Source organism: Rattus norvegicus, chromosome 9 (genome assembly GCF_036323735.1).
Source record: "Rattus norvegicus strain BN/NHsdMcwi chromosome 9, GRCr8, whole genome shotgun sequence".
Lineage (NCBI taxonomy): Eukaryota > Metazoa > Chordata > Mammalia > Rodentia > Muridae > Rattus > Rattus norvegicus.
Window position 1 is genome coordinate 88,414,501 of NC_086027.1, and position 14,565 is coordinate 88,429,065.

At 44.4% G+C, this 14,565-nt stretch overlaps 1 protein-coding gene across 7 annotated transcripts in view; it reads right to left on the reverse strand.

Annotated features, from left to right (window-relative positions):
* Ap1s3 (adaptor related protein complex 1 subunit sigma 3) overlaps positions 1–14,565 on the reverse strand; it is a 59,288-nt gene that overhangs the window by 15,392 nt on the left and 29,331 nt on the right. For 6 of the 7 annotated variants that reach the window (XM_008767284.4, NM_001172150.1, XM_039083976.2 and 3 more), the window contains 2 exons: positions 3,367–3,545; positions 1,962–2,070 (listed from right to left, as the gene is read on the reverse strand). In XM_008767284.4, the coding sequence (XP_008765506.1) occupies positions 1,962–2,070; positions 3,367–3,545 (288 nt within the window). The remainder of the gene's footprint in view (positions 1–1,961; positions 2,071–3,366; positions 3,546–14,565) is intronic. The other variant, XM_063267516.1, reaches the window with a different exon arrangement.

Consider the following 14,565-nt stretch of genomic DNA (forward strand, 5'->3'; position numbering starts at 1 on the left):
TTAATTAATTAATTAATTAATTAATTAATTAATTAATTAATTGAGGTGAGTATGTAGAAAGCATAAAACTCCCAATCAAAAGAAAAAACATCTCTGGAAGCAAATTCTCCCAACAACACTTGATAAACACCCATGACCAAGGGAATGTACTGAGAACATTGCTGGAGGAACCTTTTCCAGCTCTGATGGCTTTCTTTCCTGCAACAGTGTATTTTATTGGTGTCTAGAGAGCATTTGTTAAAATCTGGCCCAGATATATTAATGAGTAGTGAGGTGTGGCCAGGCATCAAAGGTCAGGACCTCAAGGAAGGGCTGGGTTTGCATTGCACCAGCTCTTGCACCGGGTGGGATGCTGCCCTAGGTACTGCACGACCTGCAATGCAGGCAGGGACAGGAAACCAAAGGAAAGATCACAGCAAGGGTGGAAGAGTTATCCATTATCACTGTTCTGAAAGCTTGCATTAGAGTCTAGGAGTTGTGGAGGGTTTTGGTGATGAGGAGTAATGTCCCACCTAGGTCTATGTTTTATAAAAAAACCACAAGGCCAAGCAGAGAAGCCAAGGAGGGTATGGGGTAGAAACGACCAAATAAGAAGGTAAAAGTAAAACCTCAAGTACGTCAACTACATTAGTGCACTGCTGGTTTTGGGTCAGCTTGACACAAGATAGGGTCATCAGAGAGGAAGGAGCCTCGGTTGAGGAAATGCTTCCGTGAGATCCAGTTGTAGGGCATTTATTTTCAATTAGTGATCAATGGGGAAGGGCCCAGCCCACGGTGAGTGGTGCTATCCTTGGGCTGGTAGTCCTGGGTTGTATAAGAAAGTCGGCCAAGAAACCAGGAGCATTAGTTCCTGCCTCCTGTGTGAGTTCCTGTCCCAGCTTCCTTCAATAATGAACAGCAATATGTACATGGAAGCCTAATAAACCCTTTCCTCTTCAATTTGTTTTTAGGTCACGGTGTTTTGTTACAGCAATGGAAACCCTAAGACAGCTAATGAGAAGGAGACGAAGGAGATGAGCTCTAAGTTTAAATTGAGGTGTCAGGTAAGTCCTAGTAATGGGCAGAGAAAGGTAAAAGAACCCTATCCTTTGTGTTGAAGGATTCTGGGAAATCGCAAACTCCATCCAGCAGACACAGGGCAGGCATAGCACTGGGCCACAGAAGGTCAGTGAAGGTCATCACCGGGTAAGCAAAGAAGAGTCACTTGGCAATAGATTCTTATTGAAAGAATCTGAGGACACACGAGGCAGGTGGAAAAGGGGGCACAGCGTTTAGAAGATGAGGAGGAGGAATGAGGGGTCGGAGTTAGGAGAAGAAAATCAAGGTGGGGCCTCCCAAAAGCAATGCCGCAGAGATAAGACTTAAGAACCATGAGTGGTGCATGGCGGTGTAGAGGACTCAGTGGTAACTTCGAGAACCCCTTGGAGTGGTGAGATGGGGCCCTGCTGCAAGCTGGCACGGACTGAATGAGTCTGAAGACAGGAGCAGCTGTGAGAGACCGCTGCATCTGTTACTGAAACAAATGCAAATGGGGTTTTGGAAAAGCAAAGTGACAGGATCGGGCATGTTTGTCTGTTTGGGTTGTTGTTATTGGTTGTTGTTATTGTTCCTCGTGTACTAATAATATTATAACTTTAAACAATGCCAGAGAAGGAGCAAAACATCAAACAGAAAAGAAATGGCAAAGCCAATAAGGAATAAGGGACCGGAGATCATTCACAATTAAGTTCAAGGTCTCTGAAACAACGTGAAGGTAAAGACGCCCACCTCTTTTGGAGTGGTTCGTATACTAAGACACACAGGTAGGGAGGAGCCTGTGATTCTGAACCAAGGTGAGGTGGTGCCATCCTCAGTACAATGCGATTGATGGTTTAGACTTGAGAGAGAGAAAAGGGATACAGGAGATGAGCAAACGCGAGAACCCAGACGGATGCTGACTAACGGGCCAGGAGGACACTTACATTTCCAAAGTACTTATCCAGCAACTCCACATAACGATGAACAATCTCTAGTGTCAAGAGCTCATTGTCTTGGTTTTCTATTGCACAGCAAAAATATAAACTAGCATACCTTGAAAAGAAAAAAACAATAAGGAAAAGCAAAATTGAACAAGACAATAAACAAGCCAAAGTGGGTTTCCCCTAGGGGCGTGCGTCCTCCTGCTCTCTCGAGATTCTCCCCATACAAGGGTAAAAATCATTGTTCATGGCACACACTACACTCCTCAAATAGAAACCAGGGTATATAAAAAATGCTGCAGCACCTAGATGACGTCTGTTAATGGCGTCAACAGGCGCTCTCAACAGAACTTTACCTTGAAGAGCTGCAATCAGAGGCATGGTCCTTCAGCACGGTGATCAGGGTGTTTGCGTAAGCTCCTCTCCAGTTTGTAAATTGTCTCTGACATACAATCCCTCAGCGATGCTCTTGGGGGCCCATGCTCCCATATGTGGCTTCACAGAGTGACTCACGCTATGTCTCTCACCCTCAGCCACAGAAGCTGTAGAGGCTGCTTTGCCAAAGCACTACTCCCTGGTAGTGGACTCCATTAAATACCAGTTCATCCACGCTACCGTTCTTCCCCGACTAGTTTTTAAAACACCCTCCACATTTCCAGTGCTCATTTCCCATTCTGGAAACTGTAGTTTGATGTAGGACATGGGGGTCAGACTGGCACTGTCCATGTCCTAACTTAGGCATCCATTTCCTCAGTCTTCATGGAAAAGCTGGCTTTACCTCTCAAGCCTCAGATTTCTCAAATTAGGATTCCTCACTCGGCCACTTCAAACAGGTGCCATCAAAGCAAACCTAGGCACTAAAGGAAGGAAGGGCTGGATTTGAGTCCCTGGCTCTACTGATTATCACTCATCTACTGGGACGAGGTAGTAATTACTTACACAGTTCACCCATCTGCGAATAGGAACAACTACAGTATGAGCAATCCACTGGAAATGGTTCTCATTTCTCTACCACATTTACTTGCATTTTCCCATAGCATTTGTAACTGTGGTTTGCTTAAAAAAATGTGCTTCTTGAGAATCTGAACATAATCTGTCTCGTTCACTTGCTGCTGTATCTACAGCCGTTGAAGGGAGGCTGCAAATGTAACAGGTGCTCACAAAAAAAAAAGTTACCCAGCACCACCTGCGTGCAAATTCAGCACACAGCTTAAGCATTCGGAATCCAGCGAACACTTGGAAGCTGACACGTGCTTATGGGAGAGCCTCACCAGCAATCACTCTTTGTTACAAATATTTAGACTCTACCCATGAAAGATTTCAGAAAGCACTGAGCTTGGCATTGTGATCTAAAAACATTTGGAACTAAAAGAGGGCAAAGCGATCATGAGAAGTTTGGTCCTCACACCTTTTATAAACAAGTTTCAGCTCCTTCCAGTCAATGAAACTGCTGGTCCTGTGTCCACGAGAGAGGACGGTCTGGATGATCTCCCGGGTGATCTTCTTCCTCTCTTTGTCAGGGAGCGTGGTGTACCATTTCTGCAGCCGCAGCTTCCCTTGTCGACTGAACAGCAAGATGAAATGTATCTGGAACAAAAAGGCAAAGAGAAGCCCCGGTTTCATTCAAGCATGTCACTGCACAGAGGGGGTGTTCCGGGGCCGGGTGGGGCCAGGAATGTATAAAGCGAGGATATTAGCTGGCCTGAGAATGATCCCATCTGATAAGTTACATTTACCCACCAGGGGGGGGGCCAAACATGAACCATCACACACAATCCTTACCCTCTGTTCAAGAACACCATGCTGAAAAAAAAAATGTTTCATTCCTCTCAAGGGTTATAAGTTCCTTAAGGATCAAAAACGTGTCAAAGGAATTAGTGGGGCTCTCTGATGCAAATTTGTCCTTGGCAAGGATTTACTTTAGAGTTACAGCCATCCATGGTCTGTATCACAACTGTGAAAGCTCAGGAATGGGGAGAGGACAGTGGAAAGGGAAGTGATTTAAAAAAAATTAAAAATTAAAAAAAAAAAACAAAAAGGAAGAAGAGGGGGAGGAAGAAGAGGGGGAGGAGGAGGAGAAAGCAAGGGGAAGAGCAAGAAAGAACAAAAGGACCAGGCCTAAGTATGAAAGCTCCACCAGCTGTGTGCGCGCACAGGCGGGCGCATGGGCTGACCCTGGCATTTCCTATCTCAGGCCAGGGTTGTCTCCTCAGCATGGAAGATGGGTAACGATTTAGATGGTAAGTTGGCTACACCAGAAAATCACCTCATTTTGTTACCAGGTAGTTTTGTAAATTTTAAGGTTTATTTATTTATTATGTATACAGCATTCTGCCTGCATGTATACCTAGAGGCCAGAAGAGGGCACCAGATCCCATTACAGATGGTTGTGAGCCACCATGTGGTTGCTGGGAATTGAACTCAGGACCTCTGGAAGTGCACCCAATGCTCTTAACCGCTGAGCCATCTCTCCAGCCTCATTTTTAAAAACTTTAAGTGAAGGATGACAATCTAAGTTCAGTACCTTAAGTAAAGGGTAGACCTCATTTACAAAGACTGTCCAGTAGCCTCATCTTTTATTTTACCAAAGATCACATTTTCCCAGCCTATCATATTAGAAGATAAGAAATAAAGTCATGATTAATTTATTTATTGTTTATCGATTAAACAATAAGAGAAACGTGGAGCTGGAGAGATGGTCCAGTGATTAGGAGCACTTGTTCCTTTTGCAGAAGACCTGGATGTGGTTTCCAAGCACCCACACGGTGGCTCACAACCATCTATAACTCTGGTTCCAGGAATACAATGCCCTCTTCTGAACTTCTGAGGGCATCGGACATTCATGTGATACACATACATACATGCAGGCAAAGACATTTACATATAAAATAAAACGAATAAATCTAAAAATAAATTATAAGTAAAATGCATTATTACTACTTTTATGAGTGCTCCAAATGCATATGCTCCATCCACCAAGAACAATGACAGTTAAAAAATAAAACACAACAAACCAACAGTCTGCTCTTTTTACTGAAGAGGTTTCTCCTCTAATGACATGGCAGAGACCTAACAGCTCACTAGGCGGTGAGATCTGAATTCAATGGACACCAGGATTTTCCTCTAGAACTTTCTCTAACTTACAGAATTTGTGGGCTTCTTTTTGTAATTAATTTTACCTATTATTGGTGTGTATGCATCTCTTTCTCTTTGTCCCTCTGTCTGTGAACATCTGTTTGTGAATGTGAGTGTGTGTGTGTGTCGGGAGGCGGTTGGTGACTCCCAAAGCATGCTTACTTCAGACAAACAACTCTATGGAGTTGACTCCCTCCTACCTTTACGTGGGTTTCAGGGATGGGGCTTGGGTGATGGCCACCAGGTTTGTGCACCTTTGTTTTTCTTGTCGCTTTCTTTCCTTCTTTCTTGTTCTTTAGGTAAAGCAAATGTAGTTTTGCTTTGCTTTGTTTTTTAAGGGACAACAAGCTCCTGGTCTGAAGAGCAGACTTCACACAGCATGAACACAACTTAAAACTCCTGCTCAGTAAACCGGGATGTTCTTCGAGCACTCGTTGTGAGGGTCAGGGAGATGGCTCAGTGAGCACCAGCACTTCCCACCAACTCCAGCCATCTGGGTTCTAGCCTCAGGACTCACACGGTAGAAGGAGAGAACCAAGTTCTGAAAGTTATTCTCTAAAACGGAAGAGAACACTGCATTGCCTTAAATACTATTTTCTGTTAGATCAGTAACTCAGAAATGGACCCAGTTAGCCTTTCCCAGGAATTGTACGTTTGCCTCCCATCCTGGTTAGTTTTTATTTTTAACACAACCAAGCGTCAAGTGGGAGGAGGGAACCTCATTTAAAGAGTTGTCGCAGTCAGACTGGCCTATGGCCATGTCTGAAATTGTCTTGACTGATGATTGAGGAGAGCCCAGTCTACTGTGGGTGGCACCATTCCTAGAAAGGAGGGCGTGTGGTGTTTAAGAAAGCTAGATGAGCGAACGAATGAACTGGTGAGCAGCATTCCTCTATGCTTCCTGCCATGTATTCCTGCCTGGACAGCCCCTCAATGATGAGTTATGTACTGGAAATGTAAGGTAGAACAAACTCCTTCCTCCCTAAAGTTGGCTTTGATTAGAATGTTTTCTCATAGCGACAGAGACAATGTAGAATACCATTCTAACAGCAGAAAATCGGATGTCTCTGAAATGTAAAATAATAACTTTATTTATTTATTTATCTATGTATTTATTTAAAGACGGCCCACAACTCAGGATGTGAAGAACAAGGATCAGTTGGGGATTACCACCAGATGACACTGTTCAATCCAAAGTCTACCAAGGGGTCGTACTTCTGTCTGCTCGAGAGATTAAATCTACAAATTCAGAGGGTGTTTGCTCCCATCGCCTATGAGAAATACTATTTCCTTCCCCTCTAACCTAAATCTCTTCTGCTTCAACACAAACAGTTTCTCCTGATTTTATCACAGAGCACACACAAAGACTGGCCCCCTGCCTTAGAGTAATAACTAACTGCTCACATAGTTAAGACAGCCCTGCAAGTTTCCCTCGGCCATTTCCTTCCAAAGAAACACTCTGGGCTTACCGTCCATTCCTTATCTAGTGACTGGTCTCATAACTCTTACTCTAGACAGCCCCTTGGGATTTTCCATAGACTAAGTGTTACTGTCAACCCAGGTTAGCTCTGAGTTCTCTACAAGGCTGTAACTATTGGAGGGATGTCTTCCCTTTCACCTTTTCCTTGTTGAATAAATATCTCAGAATGAACTGTCGATGCTAACATGAATCGATAATCCAGAACAATGAACAGGGAGTATTTTAAAAATCCATCGATGAATTCAAAGTGAAAAGGATGAAAAGAACAAGAACATGTACACACAGAGAGTGTTCATGTGAAATACAAAACTATGTTCTCTGTTCAAAAGAAACAAAGGATCGATTCAGGTCGACACAGTGCATGCCTAGCTGCAATGCATAAGTCACGGTTAGAAGACTCATTCCTGGCAAGTTCTGTGATTTGTGTGAGGGAACCAGTTTCCTCCTTCGATTTAACCTCAGAGGTTGGGCAAGCTAGCAGCATGAATTGTAGTGATTTTTGCAAGCTTACTGCTTCCTACAACTAATTTTATTTAATTTATTGATGCAGTCACTCAGGGCACATTTGGCTAATTCATTTCAAGAGGTTAGTCAAATAGAGTCTTGTATTAGCATTATCTTGACCCAAGATTTAAAACAAAAAATTAAAATGAAAAATTAAAAGACAAATGAAGGGTTTCCTTTTTTCAGGATTTGTAGAGTCAACCTGGACTTGATGCCCAAAAGAAACTTCAGCTGACTTCAGAAAGCAAGACCTAACCACACCACCACCAGTGTCACTGGGACGAAAGAAAAAAAGAGAGACTAGTAACACTCTCACTACATAAAATACAATAAAGAGTGATCAGGGGTGTATATGTGACCCAATGCTTAGCCTGGGTTATCCCTTCATAATCCAGAACTGTCACCTCTTCTCAAGAGGGGCCACTTTATTGGCCCATTTTAAGAGTCTAGTTTGGGCACAGATGGTCTCTCAAATGCAAAGATGAATTGTCAGATCAATTCCTTGTCCTACTAGCGTCTACTAGAGTAACACTCGACCCTATTGGGCAACCCCAGAGCTTGGATAGTTTTGGGTTTTTTCCTGTGACAGATCTGCATGCAGGGACAAAGTGCTACCCAGGCTTTGAGGGAAACACAAAGCAGACTATGCCAATCTATCTGTTCTGTGATTTTGAACCAGGGCTGTCATCTTACTTCTAAGTTCACTATGTATCTAGTTCTTCATGGTTGCAACGTTACCAATTCTTAACTTCCATTCATAAACTGGACCCATGACCAGCTTCTAAGACAAAAGGCAGCCAGGGCTTCCCCTGTCCTGGACATCTCTATGTCATGAACAGAGTCTATCCAGATTTCAGGATGCGGGCCACAAGATCAATGCTCAGAACATGTTCTTCCTAGTCAAACAACCAGACAGGCCCCTATCCTGTTGACCCAGGTCACATGGCTTATCATATCATTTAAGCAGCACCGTTCCTCTGACCTACCTTTATAGCAATGCTGCAAATTCCCAGCCCAGATCAGCCCACCCGTTCCTATCTTCCTTCTATTTGGAGATGTCAGCTACCCCTAAATAAAACCAGGAAGGACTTCTCAGATTGGTACTACCATGATTGGGTAATCAGCTAACCCATGAGTCCCCAGTGGTGCTTGGAAACTTTCTGGGTACTTCCTAATGTAAAGGACTTTCAAATGTCCCTCCCCCCTTCCATTTTCCATGTCAGTCATTCCAATTCATCCCCATGTCCTTCATAGTTCCTGCTTCTAGCCTCGCTTCCTAAACCTGGAGAAAAGAGAAAGACCAGTCTGAGGGTTGTCTCAGTTCCTCCCATATCCACATACCCAGCTCTAACCCAGTATGCTTCCTTCATTGCTGAAGAACACAATGTGTCCCTTAGTCCTTGACTTTCAATCTTTTCTTACCTCCTAGGAAGTCCGCCCCATCCTTCCTACATGACCTGTCTTCTGGAACTCTGTACATGCAGACGCTGGATAAACATACCTTTCTCTTCCTTAAAAACATAGCGTCCATTTGAGAAAATCCCTGACCTTCAGTGAAAGTGACACGGCAGTGTCAAAGCCCCGTGAGTCCACTTTTAAAAGTTCTACCTTTAAAATATGCTTTAAAATGAGAGTAAATGAAACTGGGCATGATGTATGCCTTCAATCCCAGCTCTCAAAAGGCAGAAACAGGAGGATCAAGAGTTTCAGGCTAGCCTGTCTCAGAAAAGCAAAAAGCAAGTAAAAAATAAGAGATAGGTGTTCAGAATTAGATGCTCACCGTACTAACACACACAGAACTGGAAAAATACCTTAATGTCTAAAAATAGATAGTCTTGGATGATACTTATTAACCAATAATAATTCTGATGATAAACTACAAAAACATGAAATTGGATATGTACTGTTATAGCCAAAGGTAGATCGATTATACTTGCAAAGAAATTACATGATGGAAACATACTAAACTATTAACAGTGGTTGTCTTGGAACAGCAGAATTATAAATGTTATTTTCCTCTCTGTACTCCATTGAGTTTATGTGTAATAAAATTTCTTAGTGGGTTCAGCAGAAAGCAGTTAGCATTCTATCCAAAGCCTAACACGGAGTGAATACTGAGGTTCTCTCTCTGCCTCCCAGCACAGCACCCTATGCAGAGCAGCACATCACAGTGCTGAGTTGCTGCCAGTGCACAGAGGGCGGGAGAAGCAGATATGATCTTTTGGGATAGTGAAAATGCTTGGTATGGTATTATTATGGAAAACATGTCATTATATATTTGTGAAAATGGATACAATGCTCAACCCCAACATAGACCTTACTATAAACTGTGGATTTACGTCACAATTAAATATCAACAGGGGGCATAGGTGAGAGGCCCCATCACCTTGAGCTGGCTCCAAGGTCATGAGAACTGGAGAGTTAGTCCTCTCCTCACCAGCTGCAGCACTCACTCGGGAGAGCAAGTCCTGTATCTTGCCTGGCCAACACAGTGGGACTGGCTCCAGTGGAGTGGATCCCGGTGAGTTGGCCCTGAGGGCATAAAAGCAAGAGTGGTGGCATTGGGTGGTCTAGCTGGGGCAGTCACCCTGGTGATGCAGATAAAAGCGTGCCAGAGGGCTGATCAGCTCAGCTACGACCCAAACCCAGATCCAGGGCTTTGAGTTGGTCCACCTCAGAATCTACAACATCTGTGCTGTTGGAGTGCATGAAAGGGCCGGTCCTACTGATCAAAAGCTGCAGGACCTCCAGGACACAGGGCAACAGAAGGATAACTGGGAAGAATCCCAGTGAGGATCCAATATTGATGGTGTGGCAGAAGCCAGAGACCTCGAACCAGATCAATGACTCAACGCAGTGAACGTTTGCCAAGTGAAGATGTGTGGACAGAGGGGTATAGTGTGGGACAGGGTGTGAACGAACAACGGCTTCCACGATGAGATGTTTTCTGTGCTTTGCTTTGTTTATTTTTTTTTGTTTGTTTATTTGGGGGGAGGAGGTTGCAAGGGCGGAGGAAAGATGCAAGGAAGATGAGTGGGACTGGGGTGCACGGTGTGAAACTCACAAAGACTCAATACGAAGTTGAAAGAAAAAGAATCAACGAAGTTCATCAGTTGTAACAGGTGTGCCATTTGGCACAGAACGTTGATAACGAGGGAGGCTGTGTCTACTGGAGGATGCCTTCGTACAGCCCTGCTCACCTGTGCTCTGGAGCTAAAAGTGCTGGATAATAATGTATGTTTTAAAAGAGAGAACTGTACAACAAGACTGAATGTCTCTTAGCCACATGGCTAAGATGTAAGCTGGACATGAATAAGAAAAAGACAAGGTGTGCGTGTGCGGGGAGGAGGGGTCTACAAATTCCATCATTATTCCCTATTAGCAGGAGAGACCCCTAATAATCATTCCTTTCCATTTCAAGCCAATGCTATGGAATCGTAGCAACGACGTGAAGCTGGAGAAGAAGTGAGCAGATATGTCTGACATTCATAAAAACAGTGTTTCTACAACAGCAGGCGACAGTTCGGTAGGTTGTGAAACAAACTGAACGGGCGCATTCCCATCGCCATGGTTTAGCGAAACAGAGTGTTGTGTCTCGGCAAGGGTAAGTATAAGATCCTCGTCCCAGCTGCATGTGCTTGTGTGAGTCTTGACAGAAGTGAACGTCTTGCTGTTAGCTGTGGCTTTAAAAAAGAGCCAAAGAATGAGGAATGGTATGGAACCAGGAGGAGGCAGATGGGGACACCAAGTGCTTTGGTGAGGTCATTCATGCAGTGCAGAAGCAGCACAACTGTTTAAACACGGGGCTGACAGCAAGGAAACATTAACAGAAAAGCAATTTTTCACTTACTGCTAATATTTAACTCTTAGAGACTAGAGAGTACCAGGAAGTGTGTGTGTGTGTGTGTGTGTGTGTGTGTGTGTGTGTGTGTGTATAAAAATATACATATATATAATTTTTTTCTCAGTGTGTTGGAAGCAGCTGTTTGGGTGAGACTTGCCTCGCTCAAACCACTGCACTCCAAGAAGGGGAACATAGACAGATAGCCACGGCTCCCTGTGAAAGCTGCTTCCTTTCAATGAGGAAAGATGCTCAATCCTCTTTCTTAATACCAACAAACTAAAAAAGCAAGCAACCTGGAGAAAAAAAAAAATCCATCCTTCGTCCCTGGGTGTCAGTTCAAAAGCCCTCCACCTAGCAGCCAGCCCTCATTTCCAGACTAACTGGAGACAGTCTCCAGGGAAGTAATCCCATCAATAACTAAAGTAATTGTGTTTCAGACGGACCTGTCAGCACAGATCATTAATTCATTTGGCCAGTGTTTACCAGCGCCTATGATGTGTGAAACTAAGCACACAGATGGACATCGTACCCCGGACCTTGGGGGAGTTTATAATGGTGAAAAGAAATCCAAAGAAACTCCGGGGCCAACACTGAATTCACCACTGACTTTTATTGCCTCTCCCTCCCAATATGCCACTAAAATGCCAGTAGCAGAAGTTTCAGAAATGTCTTAAGACCCAAAGACGAAAAGACAAATGGGGGGATAATAGCAGCCCAGAGATTTCAACCAATCTTTGAAATATGGAAAGGAGACAGAAACGTGACCTGTGGGGCATATTTAGCAAACTGGGGAAGGCCAGACAGGAAGATGAGAAACGGCAGCTGGGCCTCTGTACATATTCACAGCGGAAACTTCCTTTATGGTCCAGCACAATGACTTGACAGGTAAAGTCCGTCTTCAGAAACTAGGTCAAAAAGCCAGATGCGATGACACGCACCTTCACGCGGTACCCCAGATGAGGTAGGCGGGAGGGAGAGACAGTATCACTGGGAGGCATGTAAGTCAGTTACCCTGAAGGACACATCAGGGTAGAATGAGAGCCATCGCCCCAACAAGGGGGAAGGAGAGAAGCAACTCCCAAAAGCTCTGACCTCTACACACATGCAGTGGCACACACACACACACTCACTCTCACAAGCACAACACCTCTCTCTCACATTAGTAACGATGATGATGATGATGATAATAATGTAAAACTCTTTAAAAATACAATCATTTTGGGTTTTCTCTGAGGACAGTGTGGTTTGGGTGGTGGTTTTCTGGTTTTTCTGTTTGTTTTTGTTTTTCTTCCTTTCTTTCCTTCTTTCTCTTTTCCTGTACCTGCTCCCCTATAAATCATAAGCCCATGACTGGGATGAATTTTCTCCAGGTGCAATGAAGTCAACTCACAGGTGTTTGCCAGATCTCCCTATACCTTGCCAGGACTGGGCTGACAGTTCGGTGGTGGGAAGTGTAAGAGTTTCTGCAAACCCATGGATCTGGCCATTCTCTTCCTGCTAGATCAGTCATAAAAGATGCACACAGAACTAGCCAGAGTACTTAACACTCTTGGGATTTGTCTTAGAGTTTCTATTCCTGCACAAAACAAAAGAACCAAGTTGGGAGGAAAGGGTTTATTCAGCTTACACTTCCACATTGCTGTTCATCACCAAAGGAAGTCAGGACAGGAACACAAACAGGGCAGGAACCTGGAGGCAGGAGCTGATGCAGAGGCCATGGAGGGATGCTGCTTACTGGCTTGCTTCCCCTGGCTTTCTCAGCTTGCTTTCTTATAGAATCCAAGACCACCAGTCCAGGGATGGCACCACCCACAATGGGCACCTCCTTGATCACTAATTGAGCTCATGGAGGCATTTCCTCAAGAGAGGCTCCTTTCCTCTGTGATAATTCCAGCTTGTGTCACAATTAACACACAAAACTTGGGTCAGGTCAAGCTAGGCATTTATCAACACTCAGCACAGGCTTCAAGTTTGCATCACATGCAGGAGTGAGCCCTTGAACAACAATCCCACATCCTTCTATTCAATCTGAGAGTCGTGTCTATCACGACGTCATCTTTGCATGTGTCTTCGACAGCATGGCGCAGTCAGTTTAATCAAATGGCTCCAGCCACCTTGCCCTCCCCTAACAGTCATTTGATATGCCTCACATGGCCTGCCCTTATTAGAGATTTTACCAGCATGCTCTGGGTGCAAATCAGATTCACCAGACTGGCTTCCCGGGCGCCATTCAGATACATCCATAAAGTGGAAGTTTTTGACAACCTGCCAGGCTCCTCACTCATTTGGCTTCTGGAATAAACGTGCTGCATCCCACAATTCAGTGTTTTAGTTCCTGTAGATTTATTACATGCCACCCAAGCAAGATTGCGTGACTCAACTGCGTTTCCTGGTTTGGCCCAAGATATGCTATGTACTTATGAACAGGCTAAACCAGAGTTGGTTCAGGCACTTATCAAACAGCCAGCCTAACTTGGGCTCAGGTCAGGCTAGGCATTTATCAACAGGCAGAGCCACATCCTTGGCCAGGGTGGGGCAGCAAGCAAAGAAAGCAGGTGACTTACTCAATGAAAAGACATTTCGAATTCGTACCTTGAGAGTTTGCATCTGATCTTGATTCTGCAGTGTACGAGGTTAAGTAAATGAGGAAAACTCCCTGAATTGTATGGCCCTTGGTCTCCTGAACTATACAATTAATGATGCTGAGAAGATCAGAGGATGTGTATGTGTCAGCCGCTAAGTGCAGAGACACACGCAGAGCAAATTCAACACACGCTTCCCATGTCTGATAACTCACCTAGGAGTTGGCCCCTGATTTCCCTTCCCTGTGGTGAACAAGAATAGTCTCTTCTTCCCTCTTCCAGATCTCCATCACTATCCCATGGTTTTGTTCACTAAGGTTTCCATGTTCTGATGTAAAGTAACCCTCGTATATTGAAGCCCTAACCCCCAGTGTGCTATACTTGGATACAGGGAGTTTAAGGGGATGATTAAGTTAAATGAAGCCAACAGAGTGTTGTGATGTGTTATGACTGGAGTCTTTATGAGAAGAGGAAGAGACACTAGAACTGTCTTTGGCCTAGCTTCTCCACTCCAACACGTGTGCCCAGAGGAAAGGCCATGTGAGGGCAAACTGTGGTGAGGTAATATCTGAAGCCAAGTAAATAGATACCACCCTGCCTTTGATCTGACCCTCTGGCCTGAAGAACTGTGAAACGCAAACTTCTGTTGTCTACACAGAAAGGGAAAGAGAGAAACTCTGTCACCCCTTCCTCGGGTACCCAGAAAGCTACTGTGCTGATCCTTTGGGTCAGAACACACCACCGATGTAGCTGACGACGTAGCCGGCAATGTAGCTGACGTGCTGCCTCATGCCTTCCACCACCTCATCTTTGAGTCTCCTCTCCAAGTCTTAACTAGAAAGTCTACCAGCCTGCAGATCCCTCATTCTGAGCTCCGTTTCTCTTTAGCCTGTTGATCAGCGGCCTTCTGACTGAATTCTGTCATTTTCTCCCAGTTCCCTACAAGGCGTCAACTGTTCCCTTCGGTTTGCTTCTCTGGGGTGTGTTTCTCTGTTTCTCATATCTTTTATCTATAAGAGCAGTTGTTTCTGGGTCGTACCTTATATTTTTTCAGCCGATTCT